Genomic DNA, 27,240 nt, shown 5'->3' with positions numbered 1-27,240 from the left:
GAACAAGACCGAGGATGGGGGGAGGTGTGTGGGGGGGAGCAGGAGAGGCAAGTAGCGACAGAGTCACATGATGAATCCCGGACTCAGACTCCAGAGATCAGCATCAGGATGCAGACCTGAGTTTATTGGGCAGTACATAAGCTTAAATACCGTGTTCCAGCAATCCCAAGCCCCTAAATAAAATAAAATCCTCGGCCAATCATATCTCGCCACACCGTCACCTTGCCCCAGTGAAAGACCTGCTGGATGAGGTATGCAGAGAGAATGAGGGGAGCGTGGTCATGCGTTAGGACTTCTGTGAAGGCGGGGAAGCAGACACGGTCCTGGGCTCGGCTCCTTTTTGCTGTCTCACCAGCATTCCTGGAGCCATCTTAGATCCAATGCCGTGTGTGTGTGTGTGTGTGTGTGTGTGTGTGTGTGTGTGTGTGTGTGTGTGGCAGACCAGGACTCTTCGGGAGTCGCAGGAGCCTGTGTGCCTTGCTCTCCATCCCACTTTTCCCTTCACAAGGTTGACCTCCACACCCCCCACTGGGGGCCATTTGGGCTTCAGAGACTCCACCTTGTGCATAGTCTCCATTTTGAGCTAGGATAAGTTCTAAGAAACAACTGAATTCCCAGAAATGGCTTCTGACCCCAGGTGTCCCGTATGAACCTAGACCACAATATCCCACCTCATGCTCTACAGTTAGCACCCAGGCGGGACTAAAACCCAGCAGCTGCTAAAGGGGCTCTTATTGGCTGGCCTCGAACCAGGCCAAGTTATCAAGAAAGCCATCTGAGGTATTTTCTATGTAGCAACACACTTAGGATGCCAGGTGTGAAAAACAGCTGGAAATATACAACATGTGCCTGTACCCGATTGGTGGCCCCTATCTAATTATCCCACCTAACCTGTGGTTTTTCCTTTAAAAGATTCCTCTGTCCTGCCCCCACCCCCTACTAACACAGTTTGGATCCCAAACCTGTCCCTGATATATTAGTTTCTGAATAAAGTTATTTTTGCCGACTCAAACTTGGTTTTCATAGTGGATTACTTTCCAAATTCTTGGACCCTAACAATGTGATGGTTGGTGTGAAAAATCTATTTCACAGACTCCCAAGGTAGATGGGCCTCTGGGCAGACCTGTAACCGGTTACCCTGGCCATGGTGAGTGAACTAAGGGAGTTAGAAAATGAACCCACGATGTCAGGTTCTAAACTATAGAGGTAGAGAGAAGAAGCCAAGCAGTATCTCTATCTCTCTCTCTTTCTCTCTCTTTCTCTCTCTCTCTCTCTCTCTCTCTCTCTCTCTCTCTCTCTTTTTCTCTCTCTCTCTCCTTCCTGGTTGTGGATGCCCCATGACCAGCTGCTTCAAGCTCCTGCTGCTGAGTCTGCCCCACCATGGTGGCCCAAACCTTGAACTGTGAGCTAAAATAAACTCTCTCTGCCTTGTGTTGAGTACTTTATCACAGTGGCGGGAAAAGACAACAGCAGAGGCAGAGCCTAGGCTATTTTGTGGCTTATGAGTAAAGTTACAAGGTATGGATGCAGAATTCTTGGTTCCAATTGAGAGAAGCTAATTCTAGAGCGTGTAAGCAAAGAGGGAATGTTCTGGAAGTATATCAGGATTCATTAAACACATGGAGTCCAGGCTTAGGATCCCCAGCAACCTGACAGCCCCCCTCCCTACCTGCCTGCCACCCAGACTCTGGGACAGCCAGGAAAGCACACCTCCAAGTTCTATTTTTAGTTTTAACTATGTCTAAGTGTGGGTGTGTGGGTGTGTGTGTGTGTGTGTGTGTGTGTGTGTGAGAGAGAGAGAGAGAGAGAGAGAGAGAGAGAGAGAGAGAGAGAGAGAGCGAGCATGTGCACTTGTGAGCACAGTGTCTGCAGAGAGCTGAAGTCCTCTGGGACTGGAGCTTCAGCTGGTGGTGAGCCACCTAACTGTGGATGCTGGGAACCAAACTCAGGTCCTCTGCAAGAGCAGTGTGCCCTCATCACCACTGAGTCATCTCTGCTGCCCCATTTCCATTGTTCTTAAGAGCTGTCACCCATGTCACCAATCAGCCCAACTAAGGCCTTCCAGGCAGCTGTAACATAATGTCACCAGGTAGCTAGGTAGCTTCGACAGCAAACACAGAAATCTGGGGACCCTGTCAAGTTGACGATCAATATTAAGCATCATGCAGCTCAAGGGAGGCAGGATTTTTACTTTGACTCCTGGTCCACGAGGATCTTCGCCCATTTCTTCTGGGTTTGTGCGTGGGGTCGCAGAGGGGTCAAGTAGTGGAGCAGTGTGGCTCATTTCATGAAGGACAGGAGGCAGAGGGAGTGGGGACAGGCAGACAGACAAACTAGACAGACAGACAAGGGGACCAGGACAAGGCACATTTCTCCAGAGCATGTCCCAATGACCTAACTCCTCCAAATAGCCCCAAACTTGGTTTTCATAATGGATTACTTTCCAAATTCTTGGACCACTTCCTGATTATGCCATTAAACTACAAACCCATCTGGGCAGTCCATTGATGAGTTCAGTACCCTTGTGATACAATCAGTTCCCAGAAGCCCCAGCTCTGGATGCTGCTCTGTAGGGAAGCAATACTTCCACACAGGATCCTTTGGCAGAGCAATTCATATCCAAACTGTACCAGATGGTCTTTTCAGCCAGAATGATCATAGCCTGACTTTGGGGAAACCAAAACACAGCAAGCAGGGAGACAGGTGTGACGCACACCTGCAAATTCCTGACACAGCCAATGACTCTTCTCTTGCATGCTTTCATTTGGATTTTCTTAAGACCAGGTCTCACCATGTAGACCAGGCTAGCCTAGAACTCACAAAGTCCGACTGCCTCTGACTCCTGAGGGCTAAGATTAAATGGATACATCACCACACCTAGATGTTTGCTTACGTGTACCCAAGATTCCCAAGCCTGAGAGGGTCACGTACTGAGAGGGTCTTTGTCTATTCCGTCTCTACCCTGTTTCACTAAGGAACTTTGTTACAATCCTGCCTTCACTCCCTCCAGCATTTCCCAAACATTATTCTTCACTCTCTGATGGTATCATTCCTAGTATGTTTTAGAAACTGAATGGGTGTGTGGATGAATGGATGGATAGATGAATAGATGGGTAAGTCGTGGATATGGACGAGTGTGTAGGCTGCCGACCCGACTCGGCTGGTCAAGATGGCGCTGGCTTCTGGTACAATATATCGGTAAACAAGTGCACCCCCTCCAGAGTGGGGGGGGGTATGCTAATGAGGCGCTACAATCCTGACCAATCACCCCCTCCCGAGCAGGGTATGCTAATAGGGTATGCTAATGAGGCACTGCAATTCTGACCAATCGCACACCTCCATGCGCTCCCCCCCCCCCCCCGCCCAGGGCTGAGGGTATATAAGCAGCTCGCCCTGGGCACTCAGGGTCTCCTGCAAGAATGAAGACGCGCTTCTGCAATAAAGGTTGTTGAGAAGGATCCGGTTGTTCGCATCTTCCTTGCTGGTCAAGTGGGGCGCGACATGAGTGGATGGGTATGACAGATGGTTGAAATGGGTTGACAAATGGAGACAGAGGGTGGCTGCTCAAGCACACTATAAAGTTTTAATCTGCTGGATCCATAATCCAGTTTGCATAGCCTCTGAGCCTTTGAGATGCAGCTAGCATAATTCAGGAATTAAGTCTTCATTTTAACTTGTTTTCAGTACGTTTAGATTCTGAGATAAATTCCTAATTCTATTAAGAACTTACAGTCTATTTGTCTTAGGAATGTGAGTGTCCTTTTTTCAGCTATAAATTTTATGAAAGCTAAATAAATACATATCAAACTTTCAAGTGACTAGTTAGCAAATACTGCTTTCTATCCCTGTGAAAAAAAACCTGAGGTAAACACCTTGAAAGGAAGGCAGGTCTGGGCTCACAGTTTCAAAGCTTCCATCCTTGGTCAATAAGCCCAGTGGCTTTGGCCAAGTAGTGGCATAGAAGATCATAGTGGGAGCATGGAGAAGAACTCCTCATGGTGGCTGGAAAGCAAAGACAGTGGCAAGGAAGACGTTGGGGTACTGCTAAATCATATTATAAATTCTCCCCCAAAACTTAACTCCCTAAACTTAGCATGGGCTCTGCAGAGACATTTCAGATAGAAACTAGAGCAGCAATGCAGGTAGAGATGTGCTATAACTATAAAATGCATCCCAGATGCCAGGCATTTTATACAGAGAATAGCTTGAAATGTGTTAATGGGCCAATGAGAGGCTTAGTAAGGAGAGGCTCTTGGCTCAAAGCTCAGAGACCTCAGTGCAGTGCCTGGAACTCACATAAGAGTGGGAGAGGAGAACCAACCCCACAGAGTTCCTTCTGGGCTCCATATATGTGTACACCCATCACACACAGCAACGACACAGCAGTAATGGTAATATACCTGGAGGTAGCTCAGCAAATAAACTGCTTGCTGCACAAGGCTGATGGCCTGAATTCAATGCCTAGAACCTTCTTCAGTGGAAGGAGATAACCGGTTCCCAAAAGTTATCCTCTAAGCCGTACACACCTTCTCTATGTGTCTCTGTCTCTCTGTCTCTCTGTCTCTCTGTCTCTCTCTCTCTCTCTCTCTCTCTCACACACACACACACACATATACACACAAATTAATTCAAAATAGTAAACTTTAAAATCTTTTAAATATGCCACTAATTTTTGAAGGATTGCTTGTGGAAATGATAACATCCTGGACATATTAAATTTAACAAAATATATTATCCAAATTGAGGGCCCATACCTCTTTTTACATTAAGTTTTTATTACACTTGTTTGTGGAGTGGGAAGTCACATTTGTACCACAGTACATGTGTGAAGGTCAGAGGATAACCTGCAGGAATCTCTGTTCTCTCCTTCCACCAGCTGAGTCCTAGGTGAACCTCTTCTATTATTGCTTTGTTTCAAGGATGAAAAGGCCCCACCCAAGTCAGCTCCAAAGTGAGGACTGATCACTAAGTCTTCTGATACCCATTAGGGCACACCCTCTCTTGACTTTAGCGATCAGAAATATATATATTAGTCCGGTGAGAACCTGTCCTCCCGACAGGTCATCCTGCACCTGCCCCAGGATGCCCAAGCAGCCATTTTCCATCCCTAGAAATGCATTCTGAGAAACTGGCCTGGGCAGCCTGTGATTGATTAATCTTGGTTGTCAAGTTGACTGGATCTGGAATCGACTCCAAGGCAATCTTTGGGCACACTTATGAGGGGTTGACTTTGATTTTCTTATTTGAAGTGGGAAAGACCCATTACATGTTCAGGGGGTGAGGGTCATCTTCCAGTGGCAGCTCCAATAAAAAGAAAAACCAAAAGGAAAGGCTTTGCCTTTTGCCTGCTTGCCTTCACTTGGGCTGACAAGTTTATCAACTCTGTTGCTGCTGAGGTGGCTGCAGCTCTTCACTGATATCAAAACCCCAATTCCCCTTGCCCTTATTCAGGCTTCCAATGTGGATTGAAGTGGCTGTCCCGGAATCATCTGAACCTTTGACACAAATTGGGACTGCTAAGGAGTCCAGCCATAGGCATTAAACAACTTTCAGGCTCTCAAGTCTCTTTGGTGAGAGGGCAGCCATGTTGAATTTTTCAGATCATATTATGTAAGCCAATCCAAGAAACACTCTCTTAAAGTATATACATCCCTGTTAGTTCTGTTAAACTGATAGTTCTGTTCCTCTAATGAACCCTAACACAAGCCAGAAAGCACTCTCTCCTGCGATGGATAACAGGACTCCCACAATCCCCTTCTCCTGTAACCCCTGTGGCTTCAGTGTGCAACATAAAATCGATTGTTCCAGAAAGGACTCCAACAATGCCTTTGATTGGCCTGCAGGGCAGAGAAGAAGCTAAAACAGCTGGGGGAGGGAGGGAAATACCCTTCAGTGGCCAATTCTGAGCCAGGCCACCCACTTGGACAGGCCAGCAGTAGAGTAAGGGCAAATAAGGGCCGATGGGGGACAAGTGTGGCTTGCAGAAGAAGAAGGAAACATACACCCCAAATCTGAAGGCTTGCTTCAAGAATGGGGAATAAGCTGCCTGAGTGACCAGCCTGTTTTCACTCCAGAAGTGAAAACTGCAAAATGCTCATTCGTATGATTTTATGACCCAAAGCCACTGGGGGCTACAGAGACTGCTCAGTGGTTAGAATCCCATGCTTCCCTTACAGAGGACCAGAGTTCAGTTCCCAGCACCCATGTCAGGAGGTTCACAACCTCCTGTCACTCCATCTCCAGGATCCAACAGCCGCTTCTGCCCTCCACCGACACCTGCACTCACACATACACATATCCACATACAACATAATTGAAAATGAAAAACTCAGACCTATGTCCAAATTTATCCATCTTAGGAAAACATAGTTATGAAGAAAGGCATTTTCAAATCTAATAATTACTATTGCTCACCATTCGGAAGTATTAAAATTTTAATTAAATATGGAAGTGAATTTTTTTATTACCTCCAAAGAGATTGTCTACCTTTGGACAAGTGAACAAAACTATCGGTAAGCAAGAGTATTAGTAGCCAGAACTACTGGCTGGATCAGGGCAGGGTGGGGGTCCTTTAACCCCTAGTTTTTAATCCTGACCCTAAGGGAGGATCTTCATCTGTGAGGGAAATATCTCTACTCAGTCACTCCTGGAATAGCCGAAGCTCTTTCAGTAGCCTTGAAGTGCATAGCATTCGCTCAGACACTTGCCTGAGGGAGTGACTGCATTTTTTTTTTCCTAATAGAGAAGGAAACACAAAGATGGGATTCCATAACTAGATAGAGACGAAGCAATGTGAAGACATGAGCAACTGTAAGAAGGCTGACTCGCTGACTCTGAGCCGGGCAACTGCAGGAAAAGGCAACTAGAGACTTAACACTCTCAGCTGGAGGTGGAGAGGCAGAGGGCGTGCACCCTGAGGCTTCTCAGCTTCCTGTGTGATGAGAGAAACAATGGCTGAGAAGGAAGACAAGGTGTGAGCTGCATGTGAAGACGTGAAGGGAGAGGAGGCCAAAGAGAGCAGAGTCTTGAACCCGCTGCCACCTATTCCTCACATCAACGAGGTAAGCTCGTTAATGCATTCCTATGCACCCACCTTATTCCCAGGGCCCCCCAAACATCTCCCCCAAGATCCTCTCTAGAGATTTCTCTTTGCTCCAACCCACCTCAGCACCCTCCATTCTCAACAAAGTTACACACCCACGGCATCCCTTAACCATAGGGAGACACTGTCTAGAATCCTGCTCTCAGCTGGCTGGTTGTGCATCTCCATTGCGCAGAACAGACTCCAGGGAAAGTTCAAAGAAGCCGACGTTCCTCAGGATCCCAGCTTGGTGCTGAGACTCAGTGCTCCATGAATATTTGTGGACTGAGCAGTCTCTGAGGTATGCCCGCGGGGCCACCTGGACGTCCACAAGAAAATTAAATAGTATCTCGGAAGCTGGCTTGGCTGTGGCCATATCCCAGACTCCCGCGCCCCCTACCGACCAACAGGGAACCTGCACGCAGAACAAAGTTGGCTGGCAGGATCCTGATGCAGGGCAGATAACAAGGCTGTCTGGCCTCGTTGGGGGTCCCAGCTCGGTCCACCCGTGTCTGCTGCATTGATCCTGAGCTCAAAGACATGTTGTGGCACGGTCTCTTGAAGCACCTTGCACGGCCGCGGAGCCTGCTTAGAGTTTCTCATCCAGCTCTGGGCCATCGTTCTCCCAGGTCCCTCCGTGCAACCTGATAGGGCTGCCCAGGGGAGTCCGGTTCAGGTAGTTCTGGATGGCAGAGGCGCAGTCCAGCCGCTCCATGGAGGTCATGAGGTAATGCAGCTCCTGCAAGCTGCCATTCTGTTCCTCGAACAATTCCAGAATGGCCGCGGCGGGGCTGCGCTGGCAGGACAAGAACCTGTCTCCAGGGGACAGTAGCATGGTGAGAGGAGAGCAGAGAGCTCAGGAGCAGTATGAGACCTACTCTGCACCTCTGCACCCTACCCCTGAGCTCTGCTCCTGCTAGCGTTGCCTGTCTCCCAGGAAGGGTGGGACTTTGCAAGCTGAGAGGAGCCTGCGCTCTGCTCCTCTTAAGCCAGCCTGAGTGGAATACTAAAGCAGGCTTGAGCAAGCCATGGGGAGCAAGGCAGTTAGCAGCATCCCTCTGCATCAGCACGCAAAACCCGCACGCACGCACGCACGCAGAGAAAGGGGAGAGGAAGGGGGAGGGGGAAGGAGGGGGAGGGAAAGGGGAGAGGGAGAGAGCGCCCGGTTCCTCCCTTGAGTTCTTGTCCTGATTTCCCTTCAAAATGGACTATCGTCACCAATAAGCAAATAAACCCTTTCCTTCCCAAGTTGTTTTCGGTCATGGTGCTTTATCACCGCAATAGAAAGCAAACTGAGACAGGTGTTAGCTACAAATTTCACACTCGAAAACCACGAACATTAAAAAAACAAACAAACTCATGCTTTAAGTATGCTTATGATTTTGTGCTGGATCACGTTCATAGTTTCTATGACGACCCTCCAACGTCTAGGAACCTTTCAGAAGCCCTTTTCCTTAGCAGCCAATCTACAACTCCTGACTTCCTCTTTCATCCACCACCCGGTGATGCCCTGCCTTTCTGACCTGCCCTCTCCTCCTCCCATCTTAACCCTCCTGTCCCGGCCCATCTCTAACCTAGTTTGCATCATCGGCCCCCATTCTGCACCTCAGCTGTTCCCCACAGCTAGAGCGTCTTCTACGGCTTCCTCCCTGACATCCTTTCTTACTACCAATTCTGAAGCCCTCTGGTTATTTTTTCTTCTTCAACTGTTTTCGTCTCTCTTTTCAGTGTTCTGCAATGCTGAACACACACAGGGGACGCAAGGGATGTTTGTTGTTATTCTCAAGTTCTCAGAGTCCCTTGATATCGATCATTTGTGCTCCTAGGAGGTGAAAACCTATTTCACTCTTGGATCCAGGCACATAGACAGGTACTTGACAAGTGTTTAAATCTCTTCTGCTTCCAAGGTCTGGCTCTAGCTCATCTTTGACGACTGCATTCACAGCCTGGACTCTAGGACCTAGCACAGAATGGTTCTTCTACGGGTTCCTTTGTGAGCTCCTTGGCAGGAGCCCCAGCTGCATTGCCTCCGTGATTGCTAACACCTACTGTGCTAACAATCGAAAGGCTTCCTGCTACACACTGTACACACATGGCATCCTATAATCTTTTTTCCCTGTGCCTTGGGCCACAATGTGGCAAGCTAGTACCAGTGGCTTGTATCGTTCCTTGTGAAATATTTATTGCACACCTACTATGAGACACACATCCTATAACTGATCTCATGCTGAAAGAATGGGCTTGGAGTCCTGGGGAGATAGCATGGTGCTCTAAATTCTGCAGAGGCACCCAGGGCCCTCCTTCAACTGTGAGGCTGCCACCACTTTTTCTCTTTCACTTTCAAAATTCATAGAGCAGAACCAGAGGTGTGTGAGCTGGAAACTGACTTCCACAGACAACATACAAACGGTGTCCACTCTACCCCTGTCCAAGGAATGAACTGGGAACAAGGAGCTTGGTCAAGCTCAGACATACAGATGGTGGCCTTTTACACCACTGCCCCCCAATAATCCCTGAGACTCTTACAAAACCTGGAGTCTTAGTTCTGCCAGTTTCCATCAGTCCTGGACTTGAACAATGACTAAAATAAAACTGTCTCTGGAGTAGAGAACTGAGGCCCTGAGGGTGACCTGGGACCAAGTCACCTTCCCCAGTCCCTGAGAGAGTCTACCTGTCTTCTGGTCTTTGTCCTGTGACTAAATTGTAAGACAGTGAGATGAGAAATTAGAGTCTTTCTCTCCCCAGTTTGCCTAAACTGGATGTAACTTTCTAACAATTTCTGTTTCTCAACTTCTTTGAAAATACAGGGGAAAGAGGTGGCCAGTATACAGACCTGTGTGTTTGGTGACAGTCACTCTGGACCCTGAAGATGTAGAAGTGACAGAAAGAGCTGTCCTAAAGGGACTCTGGAGGGACTCAGTAGCTGTTCACTAACTTTCAAGTCTCCTCCTTGTCCCTCGTCCAGCTCTTCCCAACATCTTCCAGGATATTGAGAAGTTGCCCCGTGCCAGCCTACCTTTGAACTCCACCACAGATGTAATTGTTGCTTACCGGATTTTCATGCCACAGAGCCCCAGGTGGGAGGCCAGTCTGCGCCAGTCATTCCCAGTGACACTGTTGGGCTCCAACAACATCTGCAGCTGCTCAAAGAGCTCTGGGGGCAGCCTGAGGCGGGGAATAGGATGTTTACAGAAGGAAGGTTCCAAGCTCAAGGGCTGGACAGACAGTTCAGTCTGTTGCCAAACAGTCATGAGGTCCTGAATTCCGTATCCGCACCCATATGAACAGTCTAGTGTGGCAGCGTGTACTTGTGACCCAGCCACGGGGAAGAGGGAGACCGTCAGATTTATTTCTGGGGCTTGCTGGCTCTCTAGAGCCCCGAGTTTACCACAACATCATCCAAGACTCACCTCTGGCTTCCGTGTGCCTCCACGCTCCCACGTAAAAGAACACACACACACAAAGAGATCCAGTCACTCTCCCATCCCATCCTCTCTACCTACTGGTGCTGAGACAGAATTGGCAAACATCCCCAGGCAGCAGCCAAAGCCACCTTTACTCACCTGTTGCACAGGGGTGGCTGGGAGACAGGAGGGGGTACTGCCCAGGTCTCCTCCTCTGATGCCTGGAACCTGAGGATCTCCATGTATTTGGTTTCCAAGCCCTAAATCACCAACAGCGATAGGGAACACACTTAGAGGATCACGAGAAATTCCTCCTCTCAGCCCCCCTCCATTCCTCATTACTCTCTTGCAACCTGTCACCAGAAGATGCAGCCCCCTCTCCACCCAGCACCCTGGACCCTCTGCCTCCCAGACTCCAGAATCCCACAGTCAGACTGAGGTTTGCCCCTGAGGACAATAAAAGCACACTTGGTGCATTTTATGCTGGCAGAATACAGAGGACACAGGCTACCACCCAGTAACACAGCCTGACCACCAGCTGTCCTCCCGAAACAACAATGTGCGGCTGCCTGCCCTCATCTTGCAACACGATACTTTGGTTTTCCAAATACTCTCAAACCAGGCAACACGTTCATCTCTTCCCTGAGGCTATGGAAGGGAGGCAGGAAGGGTAGGAAGGAGAAGGAAATATCTAACCCCTGCCCCTTCCACCTGCTCAAGCCTTCCTTCCTAGTCACTCCCTGAGGATAGATGGAGATGGTCACTTTAGAGGAGGCCCCGTCTCCAGATGCCCCCTAGCTGTTCTAAGTTGGAAGAAAGAGTTCATGTAGGATTTGAGTTTTAACCTTCTGATGCATTTATCCATCCACACAAAGGGCTCAGGGATGGAGGGTAGCTAGGGCGCCGGCTGGTCTAAGTCCTTCAAAGATGTGGCCTGGTAGATCTAAGACAAATGTCCTCTTTTAACTACTTTGTTTTCTAGGACTAATTAGGACCCTACTCTGTGTGAACCGGACCCATCCCCCTTCCTAGACCTTCCAAGGCCCTGCCCTTCCTCTATGCCTCTGCACAACTCACATCCTGGAAGGTGTGCATGGTGACAATGATCTCATTGGTTAATGCCGAGCACGCTTCATTCCCATTGGCTACAAAGAGAAGCAAGATGGGTGAGCAAGAAAAAGACTCAGGGTAGGGCTGCAGAGCAGGGTGGCTAGGAGGGGGCGGGGGACAGGAACCAAACAGGGCTCCTGACCTACCTGCCTTTCTCCGGAAGCAGAAAGAACGGAAGGGGCATTTTCCGTGCCAGATGTGGAGATGCGGGACCAGCTGGCTACTGCTGTCATCCACGTTCTCCCAGCCTGGGGAGAGGACAAAGCAGAGGGCCATAGAGGGTAAGGCCTTCCACAAGTCTTTAATGGAGGTTGTGGGAGGCATCAGGATGGCTCAAGCCAATGGAAATCGGTGAGCTTGAGGTGCACCTCAAAGTGGTTGTTTCTTTGGCTATGCTTCTATACTGCTAGTACTAGTGTATATAACACTAGTAGTCTCCTCCTCCTCCTCCTCCTCCTCCTCCTCCTCCTCCTCCTCCTCCTCCTCCTCCTCCTCCTCCACAAGTGTGCGCATGCGCACAGTCCCTCAGTCTCCCTTCAACCTCCCATCCTCTACCCGACCTCTTGAAACAGCAGAATATCCCCAGAAATGTGCCTGTCCACAACCACACAGAACATTCCAGAAACACTGCCAGCAGTTGGAGCTTTAAGAAAAAAAAAGTCCTGGCAGGCAGACAAACTCAGAACACAGCTCCCAATCCAAGGTTCCTCTCACTTCCAGCCTCCCACCTAGCGTCCCTCTGTTCTGGGGTGGCTGGCTGGCAAGGGCTGAGGGGAAGATAGAGGAAAGTGAACAGTCAGGAGGTCCTCACAAGGCCACTGGGAACCCATGTCCAGAAAATAAACTTGGGGTTTCCGGATTTCCTGGAGGGCTAGAGGGGGTCTCTGAACCTCCTTCTAATCCAGCTTACCCCCTGGGGCCCACTCCCCTCACCCTCAGAGATGTATTTAAGCTTCAGGCACTGGTCTGCTCTGGCCCCGGTGAAGTCAAAGAGCTGGCACGGCCCGCGCATGCGTCCTCCGTGAGGCTGTTCATTGGTGATGGCCCACTGCAGGGCGCAGGGGGTATTGTTCAGGAAGTAGACGCGCAGCTGCAAATGTGTCTGCCCTGGTGCCAGTGGGGAGCAGAACATCGCCAGCTGCAGCCACTTGCGGGCTGTCTGGCCCAGGGGTGCCTCCAGAACACAGGTGTAGAGACTGTGGAGGGAGATGGTGGCAGAGATCTAGGCATAGGCACCAGGAGGGCCCAGATCCCAAGGTGCTTACTACTAGGCCCTTGTCATTTCTATGTGAGTGAGGAGACTACTCCAAACAGGCATAGAGGGAGGACCAAGTGAGAGACAGAGTGGCTTAGAGGGTCAAGAAGTGAGTGGACCATGAGGACTGTGACGTTCATACTGTCATCTTGATAGGCTCTAGAATCACCTCGGGGACAAATCTCTGGGCATATCAGTAAGGGAGTTTCTCATTTGAGCTACAGAGGTGGGAAGACCCACCCCAATGTACAGGATGGGATTCCTGGACTGAACGAAAAAAACAAATGGATGTGCTTGACTGAAGGGGCCACGTGACCCTCAAACTCCTCAAACTCCTGCCGCAGTGGGAACCCGACTAACCATTTCTTTCTTAAGTTGGTTGTGTCAGGTCCATTGTCACGGCAGTAAAGAACATTACTAATACAGTGACTGCCACCTCCTGGAGAGGAGAGCCCATGTGCGTTATCTGGCTGTGGAGACAAAGTCTCCGTGATTTGAATGGGGTGCACATGGTTCTCCTCTAATCAATGGATGATGAGGAATCTGGGAAGCAGGAACCTAAGAGCCAACGAGATGGAAGACAGACACGACATGAGCCTGATGGGAACAAGCTACCCTTTAAGAGTTTAGAGACAGTCCTGAAGAGAGACACAGGGTAAAGAGAGGTGGCTCCAAGGCAGATGAGGAGATGGGACAAATTCACTACAGGAGTGCCCAACCTTTTGACATTGAAGCACACTGATGTCATCCACAAAGTCACACTCAAGAACCAAGCAATTGAGTTCCAAAAAAAAAAAAGAAAGAAAGAAAGAAAAGAAGAAAGAAAGAAAAAGAAAAAGAAAAAGAAAGAAAGAAAGAAAGAAAGAAAGGAATCTCCTAATGTTTTAAGCAAGTCTACTGTTCTGTGTTGGGTCGTGTTTGTAGCTATCCAGGCTGTCTGGGGCTGTGGGTTGTGGGTTGGACATGTTTGCTAGACAGAGGGATGGATTGAAGCACATGCTTCCATGCAGGCACTGAGACAGCAATGGGACACAGTCTCAGATGGGGTTTTGATGACAGGACTATTATAAACATTAGAACAGTGGGCTCGGAGAGGGACACCACAGGCCTAAGCCTCTCAAAGCATCCTAAATAAATGAAGAGGCAGGCAGTTCTGACACAAAGATAAGAAGGAGGCAGACAGAGAGAAAAGACATTGTCAGAAAGAGACATAGAACAAGAGGACCAGCCAATGGGGACAGTCAGAGATGCACAGGAAGAGGACAGGCCAAGGGACAGAGGCCCACCTGAAGTGAGAGAGCAGGATACGACACTCATCCCTGGAGATATGAGTCCCCGGCCGACTCAGGGGCTTCCAGTCCTTGGCATCCAGCAAGGAGGTATTGCTGCTATAGGCACAGACTTGACTGGGCTGCTGGGCGCAGTGCTTGAACGTGAGAGTGCAAGGCTTCAGGAAAGAGGCCCCATGAGGCCCACAGGCCACCACAGGACTCACTAGTCCCTGTCTGTGAGGCAGTGATGGGGCATCTGTCAGGTCCCACACCAGAACCAAGGACACCCTCTCCTGGCGACCCACAGTCACAGCACCTGGAGGGACAAAGGACAGAGATGAGTCTAGCAAGTAGAAGTGTTCTGCCCTTTGAAGGAGGCCAGTCATAGCGGGTACAGAATCAGAGCCCAGAGCCCAGCAGAATGCTGAGAGTCCGTATGGAATGAGGAAGTCGACCATGAGCTAACTTGGGGAACAATTCCAAAGCAGTTATCTGTTTCCTGCCAGGGCCATAGCTACTTGTATGGGGACTTGTGTGACTGCAAACCACAGGTTTCCATCTTTTGCTTGGAGAATTTTCACAGCAGGCTGTCTTTCAAGCCAAGTGTTTTACTGCCACTTGCTGGGTATTTGTCCCCTAGCCCCCCAAATGTGTGGAGACTCATCTTTGGAGCATCATCTTTGGAATCAAAAAAAGCTAAACTATAAATACAGTTTTCCAAGTTCCAAAGTTATCTGTGGGTGGAGCTCAGGTGGGTACCTAACCTGCTGTCTGAAGAAGTCCTGGCCCAGAAGGAGGCTGGGAGTGGTTACCTGGCGGAATGAGCAGGGAGATGCCCATGTCTTGCAGCATCAGACATCCACCATGGTGATCCACCTCTCGAGCAGAAAACACCAGGAGCTTATGCATCAGCTGGCGAGTGAAGGTCTGGCCCTGGGTAGGCGTGTGGAGTTCCTGGTAGAACGCAGCCACCTCCGGTAGTGTGGGGGCTGGGCACTGCCTTGGGAGCTCATATTCTGGTAATGGAGTGGATGGGGACACTGGCTCCTCTGGGTCATCCGGCTTCAGGCAGGCCCCTGGCAGCCACTGACAACAGTGCCATCGAAGACACTGAAGTAGAAGGAGAGCACTGGCCACAGGAATCCCCACCAACAGGAGGAATTGGAAAGGCTGGACAGAACTCTCCTGGGGGCTCATCCGCCTGGTCACTCAATGCTGCTGGCTCTCTTGCACCCCTGCAGCAGCCAAGGTCAAGGGCCAGGAGGGAAAGTGGTTAGAGTCAGTGGGGCTGGCCTAATTCTTTTTAATTTATGGAGGCCAAGGCTAGACTACCTGCAGAAATGTTCCTCCCCTTTCTTTCCCCTTCCCCCATTCGTACACAAGACACACACACACACACACACACACACACAAGAACCTTTCAGAGCTAGGCATGATGGTACACATCTCTAATTCCAACTCTTATGAGGCAGGAAGATTTGGATATCAAGGCTAGCCTGGGCTACAAACTGAGACACTGTCTCGAAAATAAATAAATAAATAAATAAAGAGCTTCCCACAGTTCTCCGTGACCTAGTTACAGCAAAGTAAATCTTAGGGCATAAAGAACATGTATTCACAGTTAGAAAACAGGAGTTCAAAGCCTGTCAGTCACTGTACCTGTTATGCTTGTCATATCTCTTAGTTTACTCTAGTGTCTTCACTCGTCCAAGTATCTACTTCTGTGTCAATAGCAATTGGAGGCCAGCCTGAGCTACATATCATCTCAAAGACAAAACCCATCTTTGTCTATGAATACTCATGAAAAAAAAGTATCTGTAAGGGAAAAAAAGCAACCTCCAATCTGGTGAACGTAAAATACATGTAATAGGCTGAGGGAATAGTGTAGGGGCAGAGGGGTCTGCATACACAAGAGCTTGAGCCTGAGTAACATGAAGAAAGTACAAAGTATACTGTGTGTGAGAGAGAAGGGGGGAGGGAGAGAGGGAGAAACAGAGAGAGAAATAATATTTGTATTTAATCCAACATACTCATTTTCATTCAAATGTTATCTTATCAGGCTGTGGGTGTGAACTCCGTAGTCTGGGCACTCGGTTCTGTAGCAACTCCTGTTCTAGTGAGAGTCTGGATGGATACAACCCCGACCTGTTCTATTGATCATCACTGAAAATCATGACAACTGGAGAATACAGGAATGAGTTCTAGCAACCTCTGTATTACTCGGATTTTTTTCCCCGCAGGCAGGTCCTTTGTGTAAGCCTTATGATCGTGTGTCTGTGCATATAGGAGAGCACGCTTGGGAAAGTCAGGTGTCAGTCTTAGAAATATTCTTCAGGGGCCATCTACCTTAGGTTTTCCTTTTAAGATTTATTTTTATCGTTTTTAATTACATATAGGTGTGTGTGTGTGTGTGTTCACAAGTGCATGTAGCACACATGAGTTCAGTGCTTAGAAGAGGCCAGAGGCATCAGATTCCCCTAGATCTGGAATTACAGGCAATTGTGAGCTCCCTGACATGGGTGCTGGGAACCAAACTCTGGTCCTCTGGAAGAGCAGCAAGTGCTCTTAACCACAATGCCACCTCTCCAGACCCCACCTTTTTTGTTTGTTTGGTTGGTTGGTTGGTTCGGGCTTTTATTTATTTATTTACTTACTTACTTACTTACTGTACATGGGTGTTTTGTCTGCATGTATGTCTGCACACCAGAAGAGGGAATAAGGTCCCATGGGAGTACAGACAGTTATCCATGGTTGGGCGCCACCTTTTGGGTCCTGGGAATTGAACTCGGGACTCAGGCAATGCTCATAACTGCTGCACTGCCTCTCCAGCCCCTGGGCTGGGCTTCTTTGTTTTGCTTCTTGTTTTGGTTTGGTTTGGTTTGGTTTGGTTTGGTTTGGTTTTGGTTTTTTTGTTTGTTTTTTTGTTTTGTTTTGTTTTTTTGAGACAGGTTCTTTCACTAGGACTTGGAGCTCACCCAGGAGGCTTGGGTGGATGGCTCACCCAGGGACCCACTTATCCCCCCATCTCCAGTTCTGTGGGTAAACAGGGATCCAACTCAGTTCTCATATTTGCACAGGAAGCACACTGCCACTTGAGCCATCTCCCCAGTCCGCGCGCGCGCGGGGAGGGAGACGTGAAGTCCCAGGACTTTGCACATCCTAGGCAAGTTCTCTGATACTCAGTTCTAAGTCCAGTCTGATGGTTCCTCCTCGAACTTATTGAAGGTGGGAGGAAAAAAAAATCTTCCTGGCAATTAATAGGGTTGGAGTGAGGTCCATGTGAGAAACACCTGTAGGTGATAAAGCACTATCCAGATGTGTGTTTATTATGCCCCTCCTTCTGCGGGAAAGGTCCGAAGGTAGCTCCCAGGCATGCGTTCAGTACAGCATGATCAGCAAAAGTAAAAAGTGGAAGCAAAAAAGAGAAAAAGAGGAAGAAGGGAAAAAGGCGGCGCCTACAGTGAGGCTGAACTGAGGTGAGCCAGAAGCGCATGCTCACTGAGGCGCCCCCCCCCCAACCTATCAGTGGTAGCCACTGGAAGTTTGGGACTTTCTGGTAACCTCCCCCCCCCCATACATGTCAGCTCCCCTGCTTCTGTTTCCACCCCTTCTATCTCCTCCTTGAACTCTGTTAATTCCTAACACCCCCATACTCTAGTGAGACTGGACTCTCCATGCCCTGAACATTCTGGCCCTTGGCTTTGGCTCCTTGCAGCCCCGGTGATGCCTCAGCCCTCGAGCGGTTTACAACCTCTCTGCTGTCAATCGGTCTGAGAAGCTGTTGTCACACCAGCTTTCTCACTGAAATGAGCACTTTCTGATCACCAGCTGCAGATAAGGCACCATGGGAGGCTCCAAAAGTGCCAGCAACGTCTTGTGTCTTGTTCGGTCCCAGAGGAGCTGCTGAAGGAATGCAATTCCTCCATCTGGCAGCTGGGTTCCTGGAGACATGACGTCCTCCTTCATAGGAGGCTTCTGTCACGCATCGGGTTGCCCACTAGCTGGAAAAGCTTCCACTACCCACTTCCTCTCCACCAGTCAGTCACCTGAAGCTAAGCTTAGACACTTCATTCTCTCCTGAAGACCTAAAAGACTTCTCTCCCTTCCCAGTCCCTTCCCAACAGGGGCAGACACTCCCCTGCCTTCCCGATGGGCAGATGTCCCACTGTACCATCATTATCATGGAGGATCCGGAAGGGACCTGTCTCCCCTGCACCCTTATTGAAGACGTGTACAGTAGATGGGACTTTGCTCACTTTACCTTGAAACACAACCTAGAGTCCAGAGCCTCAGCCAGGCAATCTGCAAGGACGCAGGGAAATGAGGCAAGCTAGCAGTGAGCTGGGGCCAGCTTAGTTAAAGAAGCCAGCTCTCCCTCAGTCTTCAAATCTGCCCCCACTTTCACTATTGATAATAGTTACAACTATAAAAACTGTAATAGTAACGGCTAGGCCCACGTCATCCTCACAGGGTCCTCTGAGCTGGTGCCATTTGTGTCTTTGTTGCACAGATGAAGAAGCTGAGGGGTTGTTTTTGCCTGCTGCACGGATGAGGGAGGGTTGTTAAGGAGCAACTGCGGATGTGCAGGAGAAATGAGTTTAGAGACCCCCCTCACTTACCCCACTCCTCCTTAGTTCCTAGGTCACTTTGTTCCCATACAGAGAGGGAGAGAGAGAGAGAGAGAGAGAGAGAGAGAGAGAGAGAGAGAGAGAGAGAGATAGGTATTGGGTGAGAAGAAGTGAAGGAAGTTCTGCTTTGGGATACCAGCACTTGGGAGGCTAAGGTGGGAAGATTAAGAGTTTGAGGACATAGAATGAGACTGTGTCTCAAAGGAAGTCAGGAAGTCAGGAAGTCAGGAAGGAAGGAAGGAAGGAGGGAGGGAGGGAGGGAGGGAGGGAGGGAGGGAGGGAGAAAGGGGCTAGAGATGGCTCCATGGTCAGAGCACATGAGTTTGACTCCCAGCACACACGTGGGGGCCCATGACCATCCGTAACTCCAGTCCCAAATGATCTGACCTCTTCTGGTCTCTGCACATTACATAATCATGGTCACACACACAGGCAAAACACTCATACATAAAAAAATAAATAAGTAAAACCAAAAAAGTGGGAAATATAAGGAGGAGGAGGGGAAGACATGGAGGAGGACAGAAGGAGAAAGAAGAAGAGGAGGAAAAAAACAGAGGGGAGGGGAGAGAAGAGGTGGAGAGGGAGGGGGAGAAGAGGTGGAGAGGGAGGGGGAGAAGAGGTAGAGAGGGAGGGGAGAGAAGAGGTGGAGAGGGAGGGGGAGAAGAGGTGGAGAGGGAGGGGGAGAAGAGGGGAGAGGGAGGGGGAGAAGGAGGGGGAGAAGAGGTGGAGAGGGAGGGGGAGAAGAGGGGGAGAGGGAGGGGGAGAAGAGGGGAGAGGGAGGGGGAGAAGAGGTGGAGAGGGAGGGGGAGAAGAGGTGGAGAGGGAGGGGGAGAAGAGGTGGAGAGGGAGGGGGAGAAGAGGTGGAGAGGGAGGGGGAACTAGAAGGGACTTAGTGGAATAAAGGCATCTCTGGGTCCCATGGCAAGTGATGACATTTCGTGCCTGCCCACTAAGGTTTCAGTGGCAGGGAGGGGTGGATACAGAGAATGAAATGGGAGGAACCGCTCTGTTACTATGACAACAGCCTTCTCAGGGCCTCTAAAGACCAGAGTCCAAATCCCCTCCACCCCATTGGGCCATGTCCCCTTGCCCAGCTGCCCCACCTGGAAAGTTAGTGTGTACCGCTCCAAGCTCCCTGAGCCTCTCAAGGGAGCCTGATCATTTCTCTGGCCTGAAGCAGCTTAACGCTTCCCCAGCTCAAGCCTGGGGTTCAACTGATCACTCTTCCAGAGTGTCTTAGCCCTCACCCCATTCCCCGCTCTGATCCTAAGAAGGGAAAGAGCCAAAGTTTAGGTAGGGAACTAGTCCATAGCACTCCAGATTCACTGGCTTCTCCAACTCCTTGCAGGACTCCTCAGAACACAAGTCTTCCAACTCATCTGTCTCCGGAGTCCAGAGCATTTTGGGTAGCATTTCCCCTAAACAGGGGACGTTAGAATTCTGTCGTTACCTGTCTTCAGAACAAAGATCCAGATTCCTGCTGTAAAGATCTGTTTATATTTGCACACACTCAACCCTCCCTTCCTTCCTGTTTCTCACCACACCTCCTGATAGACTTCCAAGTGCTTTTCAAAGGCTGTAGTAAATATCTGCCTGACCTAGGCTGGCGGCACAAGCCAGTGATCCCAGCTACCCGGCAGGCCGAAGGAGGAGGATCACAAGTTCAAAGCTTGCCTGAACATACAGAGAGAATTCAAGACCATCCTGGGCAATGTTGTAAGAGCCTGTCTTAAAAAGTAAGGACCCAGCATGGTGGAGCACACTTTTAATCTCAGCACCTGAGAGGCAGAGGCAGGCAGATCTCTATGAGTTTGAAGCCAGCCTGGTCTACATAGTGAGTTCCAGGCCAGCCAGGGCTACATAGTGAGACCCTGTCTCAAACAAACAAACAAACAAACAAACAGAAACAAAAAGTCAAAAGAGGACTGGGGTTGTAGCCCAGTGGTAGAACACTTGTCTCGTATGCCCAAGTCTCTAGGTTCAAACCCCCGTACCAAGAAACACAGACACACACACACAGACACACAGACACACACACACACACACACCAAGCCACACATAGTTAGTTCATGACCACTATTCATGAGCACATTATACATTTTCACCAAACACAGTATCATCATCCCCCTGCTCCTGACACCAGTCAGCACTGGCCCTTCCTCAAGACCCCCTTCCTTCTCTCTCTGTGCCACCCACAAGGTGGCAGACCTGGCTCATCCCTGGCTCTTTCCTGGCTCTTCCCTGAACCCCATAGTATGTGCATTCGCTTGCAACAGCCCCAGATGGTACTTGCCTTAAGGTCGACTTGCTACCCACTAGGCCTGTCCAGACGCAATAGTTCCCCGTCTAAGAAACAGAGAGGTCTGCCAGACCAGTCTCCAGGCCAACAGACAAGTAGGCGTGGGCGGGGAATCCAGGTAGGTGTGGCCTGCCACTTCCCGACAAAGTCCTGCCTCCTGGTCATGCTAGGGGGTGGGGGGAGCTGGGAGGCGGAGAGTGTCTTTGTCTATTGGCCAAGTCCAGGTGAAGCTAGCTCAGGAGTAGCAGAGGATGCCAGAAGTCAGTACACTTCCAGGGCAGGTCTGGGAGGGAGGAGGAAAGCAGCTTCGGTGCAGGTCTTGCATCTGGAAACCCTCTTGTCACAGTGCCCTCTGCTGGTGAGCGGCTGTCCCTACCAAAGGCAGCATGACAGAAGGCTAGGGAACGGAACCTTTGCCACAGTTTGTCAGAAGACTGTGACCTGCACAGGACTCACCTGGTAATCTTGTTACCCACCTGGTTTCTGCTGTCTGAGTACTGTCTGACTCTTCAGAGGCCAGTCATCTTTCCACAGGCTCTTGGCTTTTGTGAGGAGTTCATTAAACATGGGAATGCAGAAAGAAAATCCTGGGAAGAGTGGGGAGCTGAGGTGTGGGGAGATACTGATCAATGGATTATCGTTTAATGGAAAGACTAAATCCTGGTGCTCTGCAGGACTGCTACACAACAGTGTGTCTATAATTGACAATGAGGTACCTTACATTTTGAAAGAGTTAGAAAACAAGATTTTGACTGTTTATCACAATCCCGTTGATAATGTTTGAGGAAATTAATATACTGATTGATTTGACCATTACAAAGTGGACCCACATATCAAGACATCTTGCATTATACCCAACAGATATGTAGTTACTCAGCAGATCAAAAATAAAATGCAAGTTTTAATATTTTTTTATTTTTATGTATGTGTCTGTGTGAGTGCATGTCATCTGTACATGGGAGCTTTCAGAGACCAGAAGAGGGCATCAGATCCCCAGGAGCTGGAGCTCCAGGCAGCTGTAAGCCACTTGATGTGGAGACTGAGTTCAGATCCCCTGTAAGAGCTACATATGTGATTAACTGCAACTTAATTACTGAATCATCTCTTCAACCTCTAAATAAAACTTAAAAGAAGGGGAGAGGAGAGAAGGAAGGAAGGAAAGAAGAAAAAGGAAAGAAAGAGAGTTTGGGCTGGAAAGATAGCTTGGTCAGTAAAGTGTGTTATAAGCACAAGGACCTGAATTCAGTGGCCAGAATCCACCTAAAATATCTTTGCAATCCTAGAGCCGGGAAGATGGAGACCGGCAGAACCCTGGGCACATTGACCAGCCAGCCTGGCTGACTTGGTCAGCTCCAGACCAGAGAAAGAACCTGCCTCAAAATAAAATAAAATAAAATAAGACTCCTACTGAGAGAACTGAGGCTCAAGGTTGTCCTCTGGCCTCCACGTGTGCATAATATATCCCTCATCTACATCCACACATGTGCACCTGCACACACATGCACATGCATGTGCACACACACACGCACACACACAAGAAAATATAAAAGTAGCGTTCTCTGCTTTAGTTAATTATTCTCTAGCCTCTTCTTCCTCTCTGCAACCCCTTCTCATCCGCTTGTGTCCTTGGGTATAGATGGGAGGGAGAACGAGACAAATACACCCCAGAGAGCCTCATTGGATGTCGCTAGGAATCTATGGAGAGCAGCCAACCTGGTAAAGGGGACCTGGAGCCTAAAGGACAAGCAAGGAAGGGTGCCCAGAATTCTGACAGGGAACAAATAGGGGAGGTGTCTGTCTTTGTTATACAAAGCTGTCTGAGTCACACAGAAAACTGGACTTTGCCAGCAGACAGGTTCACTCTTCCCTGACCTCTTTCGAGGTAGAACATTGCCAGGAAGCACCAGACCACTCCTGTCCAGACTCCCTACCCACCTCCACTGCCTGCCGCCTTCATCTCTGAAGCACAAGTGCTTGGGGGCTGGGAAAGCACTGCCAACCTCCAGTTCCCAGCCAGGCAGAGGCAGGCCAACCAAGAGGCTGTAATCAGGGACTATGTTCATGGATCATGAACACATTTCCAAAGCTGCTACTTGCCTCACTTGGTGACAATCTGGTTCCAGAAAGGCTCTAGGGCAATCTGAGGGTCCCTACCATCCCCAGGGACACAGAGCTGGGTCACGGGTACACAGAGCACGGGTACCAGTTGGATTGTAGCTCCAGGCTGGGCTGTTTACAGAAGGTCCAGATCTCACCATCAAGGGGGCTCTCACCAAACATCTATACATCAGGGAGGAGCTGAGGTGAGGGGGAAGAGGAAGAGGAAGAAGAGAAATTGCATGGTAGAATGCTTGACAATAGACATAAACCCTGGGTTTGTTTAATTCCTAATATCACACACACACAAACACACACACACACACACACACACACACACACACACACACACGCACGCACGTACGTTCTAACAGACCAGGGAGGAGCTTGTGGACAGGAGCTCCCGTGCAACAGCAGTAGAGACTCCCCCACAAATGTCACCTCCCTTTTCATCAGAGAAAGGCAGGTCGGCCAGGAGCCTGGCTCCACCCCTTCCCAGTCCCTTGCCATTTTCTGCTTTAGACACATCCTATATCATCAGGCCTGGGAGGAGTGTGTCTGAGGTAAGTGAGGCCTGGGGACAGGAGGAGTGATGGAGAGCAGGAGGAAGAAAGAGGGCACAGTCAGTGAGGGAGACTCTAGCACTGGATTAAAGACTCTGAGATGGGAAGATGGGGAGGCAGCTGAGTAAGTAGACAGTGAGAAGCAGATCTGACCCATGAGCTGTCAGTCACTCTAGAACACCAAAACAATTGAATTTTTATTTCTGTCAAGTTCCATTGATCTTAAGACAGAGGCTGAAATAACGTAAGCAACTGAGAAGATCGATACGGCTGCGCCCTTAGCTGGAGGAGAGTCTCAACAGTAGCCTACGTGCAATTGGCACACAAAGAAAGCCACATGTAAATGACATGCAAATTAGTTTTTTTTTTAATCAAAGACCAGGCTGTTGTGACCTTGAGAGTCAGACCGCTAGAAATCTGGACACCTGTGTTTACAGACCAGACCTGTGGGATGTGGGATGAGGAGCACATCTCTGAGGCACCAGGAGCAGTTGAGAAGGCTTCAGACAGAGAAAGGGACCCACAGCATCCGTTGGCCACGCCTGAATTGGGCAAACCAACTCTGGTGGGCCTCTTGAGTGTGCCAGCCTGGTCTAAAGAGATAAGATTGAGGCTGATGAACAGGGCCATGGGGACTATAACTGGCTCAGCCATCCCTGGCTCCCACGCTCAGAACATGGTTGCCGTGTGACTTCCTGGGGAGATGCGGACAAATGTCTCTTCACTCCAGAAAGGGCACTGATGAAAAACTAAAGAAATGATCCCAGCTAAGTCCAGCCTAGTGAACCAACAAGTAGCCTCATATCCTTCCTCTTCCTCCCTCCTTCCTCCCTCCTCTCTTCTTCCAAGAAAAGAATGTTTCAGTTCAGAGGAAATCTCTACACAACAGTGGTACTTCCAAGACGGGTACTGTCAGCTTCAGTGAGGCCCAATCCTTGAGACACCAAAGGTTTGTTATTCGCCTGGTGGCCGGGTGATGCCTTTGGAGGGAGATAAAGATCAAGACTCCTGACTTCCAGGAGTCAGATGGCCTCCTAAGAGAGGGAAGCCTTTGACTCAGAAGCAATTAGCCACACTGCAGTGCTCCCCAGTGGCTGCTGAGTGGTGTAGGAGGGAAACATAAGGCCCAGAAAAGAGGCAGGGTAGTGGTTACTAGAGATGATTCAGGGGTCAGGACTAGAACTGGGCTCGAGGCAGGAGGATCTCCATGACTAGACCTCCAATGAGGAACTCTGGCTAGGTAATTATGAAGTTTGGAGGTCAAAGAGGACAGAGGAAGGCTTATCCCAGCATGCTCTCTGCCTCCCCAGATCTTGCCTCTCTGTGGAGAATGCAGCTTCAAGGACCTGTCTTTGTAGGTGGGCCCCTCCTCGGGCCCATTCTGATTTGGATGTTCACTCACCAGCTATCCAGTCGGTGTGAGGATGAGAGGAAGTTACCTTGGTGCCCACCCCGCAAGGTCATATTGCTTGTGTGGGCGACCATCTACTCTGTCATGGGGTGAGTGTGGAGCCTCGCAGGGGTGGGAGCCAATCCCCCTATGTGTAGGCTTGTGCTGTATTCTGGCCTCCCAATGGATGATACCTCATTGTTTCTCTTCAAGTAGAAGTCCCCACAAGCAAAAATGTCCTGTATACCTAAGATTTCAACAACCCCTCTCCAAGCCTCCCCCTTCCTGCCTTCTCTCCGGGACACCCAACTCCTGCCACCCACAAGCTCTCCCAATTTATTTTACTTTATGTGTGCAAGTGTGTCTGTGTCCATGTGTCTGTGTGAGTATATGCTGTATGTGAGTGCCTACAAAGGTCAGAAAGAGGCATTGGATCTCCTCGAGCTGGAGATACAGAGGCTTATAAACCACCTGACAGAGAGTGCTGGGAACCAAACTTATGTCCTGTAGAAGAGCAGGGTACTCTTTTTTTTTTTTTTTTTAAGGTTTATTTACTTATTTTATGTATATGAGTACAGTGTCGCTGTCTTTAGACACACCAGAAGAGGACATCAGATCCCATTATACAGATGGTTGTGAGCCACCAAGTAGTTGCTGAGAATTGAACTCAGGACCTCTGGAAGAGCAGCTAGTGCTCTTAACCATAGAGCTGTCTCTCCGGTCCCAGCAGGAAGTGTTTTTTACTGCTGGACCAACTCTCTGGCTGATCCTTTGACCCTCAACTGATGCTCACACCTACTTGCCCACATGGCAGAGGCAGGGTATTCCCTTGACAGCCAAATGGCGTCATGCCAGAGGGCCTTGATTCTACAGAACACGCTCTCTCTACAGCTATGCCTCCTACCTGGTATGGAAGGACCTTGGAGGAGGCTTCCGGTGGCCCCTAGCACTGCCCCTTGGCCTCTACTCTTTCCAGCTGGCCCTCAGCTGGACCTTCTTGATGCTCTTCTTGGCAGCCGACAGCCCTGGGCTGGTAAGGTACATGGTGCTCCATGCTGGGAGGAGAACGTGAAACCATAGGGCCCCTCCTCAGAAAGTTGATATCAGGAACCATCAGGTGACACATTCAAAATTCCTACATGTGCAGAGTGCCCCAGGGATGGGTTTTCTTGGCTCAGGGAAATGTAGAATGGCAGAGGGTCCTGACTCGAGAAAGCTATGGCTACATCCTCCCAACACTTCTGCCCAGGCCCTCCTGGACCTCTTACTGCTCTACGGACTGGTGGCAAGCATGGTGTTTATCTGGCAGCCAATCAACAAGCTGGCTGCTCTGCTCCTACTGCCCTACCTGGCCTGGCTCACTGTGACCACAGCCATCACCTACCGCCTATGGAGGGACAGCTTGTGTCCAGCGTACCAGCCTTAGCCCTCTGAGGAGAGCAACTGAGGCACCAGGATGCAGAATGGAGGGAGGACGGCAAGAATCTGGAGTAGCTGTGGAGCTGATGTGGCCGCTCTCCTGGATCTTCCTGTCACCCTTTCTCCTTAGACTTCAGAGATAGAAAAGAAGGAGTGCTTTCTGACACGCAATAAAATCCTGTTGTTGCCCTTGAGGGACTGATGTAAGCTGGATCTGGGTGCGTGGCATGCGGGGCCGCAGCGTGGAAGCTTCTCCTGTAGGGCTGATGAGCGGATGTGGAAACATGCTGGGGAGAGTAAGCACCATCTCTCCTCTCACAGGCTTCCCCAAGTCCGGTATAGGGCTTAGCACTTAGCACTTCCCTCAGAAACAGAACTGGGCCAGTGGCTCAGCCAGTAAAGCACTTGCCACCAAAACAGATGGAAACCCGATTTCTAGCGCTGGGATCCACACGGTTAAAGGAGGGGGAAAAAATGACTTCCAAAAGTAGTCGTCTTCGGACCTCCACGTGAGCACTGTGGCACACACAGATACACACAATACAGTACATGCACACGTGTGCACACAATACGTGTGCAGGCGTGCATGCGTGTTGGTGCGCTCCTGTAACCAGCAGCATTCAGGAAATGAAAGCAGGAGGATCAGGAGTTCAAGGCCATCCTTGACTACACTGCGTGTTAAAAGAAAAAATCTTGAAGTAGCGCCATAAAAGCAAAACAAAA

At 49.6% G+C, this 27,240-nt stretch overlaps 2 protein-coding genes across 5 annotated transcripts in view; one reads left to right on the top strand and one right to left on the bottom strand.

The window, feature by feature from the left end:
* Unc5cl (unc-5 family C-terminal like) overlaps nt 1-21,176 on the bottom strand; it is a 36,678-nt gene extending 15,502 nt beyond the window's left edge. The window contains exons 1-9 of one of the 3 annotated variants that reach the window (XM_076915368.1): nt 21,043-21,176; nt 14,934-15,356; nt 14,137-14,437; nt 12,529-12,791; nt 11,742-11,843; nt 11,563-11,630; nt 10,645-10,745; nt 10,133-10,246; nt 3,565-7,897 (exon numbers count right to left, since the gene is read on the bottom strand). In XM_076915368.1, coding sequence (XP_076771483.1) covers nt 7,681-7,897; nt 10,133-10,246; nt 10,645-10,745; nt 11,563-11,630; nt 11,742-11,843; nt 12,529-12,791; nt 14,137-14,437; nt 14,934-15,318 — 1,551 coding nt within the window. In that variant the 5' untranslated portion in view covers nt 15,319-15,356; nt 21,043-21,176 and the 3' untranslated portion in view covers nt 3,565-7,680. Of the gene's footprint in view, nt 1-3,564; nt 7,898-10,132; nt 10,247-10,644; nt 10,746-11,562; nt 11,631-11,741; nt 11,844-12,528; nt 12,792-14,136; nt 14,438-14,933; nt 15,357-21,042 lie in introns of those variants that run through there. The other 2 variants (XM_034521927.2, XR_013104724.1) reach the window with 2 other exon arrangements.
* A 2,409-nt stretch (nt 21,177-23,585) lies between these two features.
* Tspo2 (translocator protein 2) lies at nt 23,586-26,711 on the top strand. Of its 2 annotated transcripts, XM_076914658.1 has the most exons (5): nt 23,656-23,708; nt 24,558-24,657; nt 25,019-25,208; nt 25,990-26,131; nt 26,348-26,711. In XM_076914658.1, exons 3-5 carry the CDS (start codon nt 25,039-25,041, stop codon nt 26,522-26,524), a joined length of 489 nt encoding a protein of 162 aa, XP_076770773.1. In that variant the 5' UTR covers nt 23,656-23,708; nt 24,558-24,657; nt 25,019-25,038; the 3' UTR covers nt 26,525-26,711. The 2 variants fall into 2 exon arrangements, with proteins under 2 accessions (XP_076770772.1, XP_076770773.1); XM_076914657.1 differs by lacking the exon at nt 24,558-24,657 and having other exon boundaries at nt 23,586-23,708.
* Nucleotides 26,712-27,240: the final 529 nt, after the last annotated feature.

Source organism: Arvicanthis niloticus, chromosome 17 (assembly GCF_011762505.2).
Source record: "Arvicanthis niloticus isolate mArvNil1 chromosome 17, mArvNil1.pat.X, whole genome shotgun sequence".
Lineage (NCBI taxonomy): Eukaryota > Metazoa > Chordata > Mammalia > Rodentia > Muridae > Arvicanthis > Arvicanthis niloticus.
Note: the sequence above shows the minus strand (reverse complement) of the source record. Positions and strands in the feature narration are given on the sequence as shown.

Excerpts from the sequence above, each read along its gene's own strand:
- Tspo2 (XM_076914657.1), top strand. The coding sequence starts at position 25,039 with ATGCAGCTTCAAGGACCTGTCTTTGTAGGTGGGCCCCTCCTCGGGCCC. Across the intron at positions 25,209-25,989 it reads ACCATCTACTCTGTCATGGG|CTATGCCTCCTACCTGGTAT; the intron begins GTGAGTGTGGAG and ends CTCTCTCTACAG. Across the intron at positions 26,132-26,347 it reads CAGCCGACAGCCCTGGGCTG|GCCCTCCTGGACCTCTTACT; the intron begins GTAAGGTACATG and ends ACTTCTGCCCAG.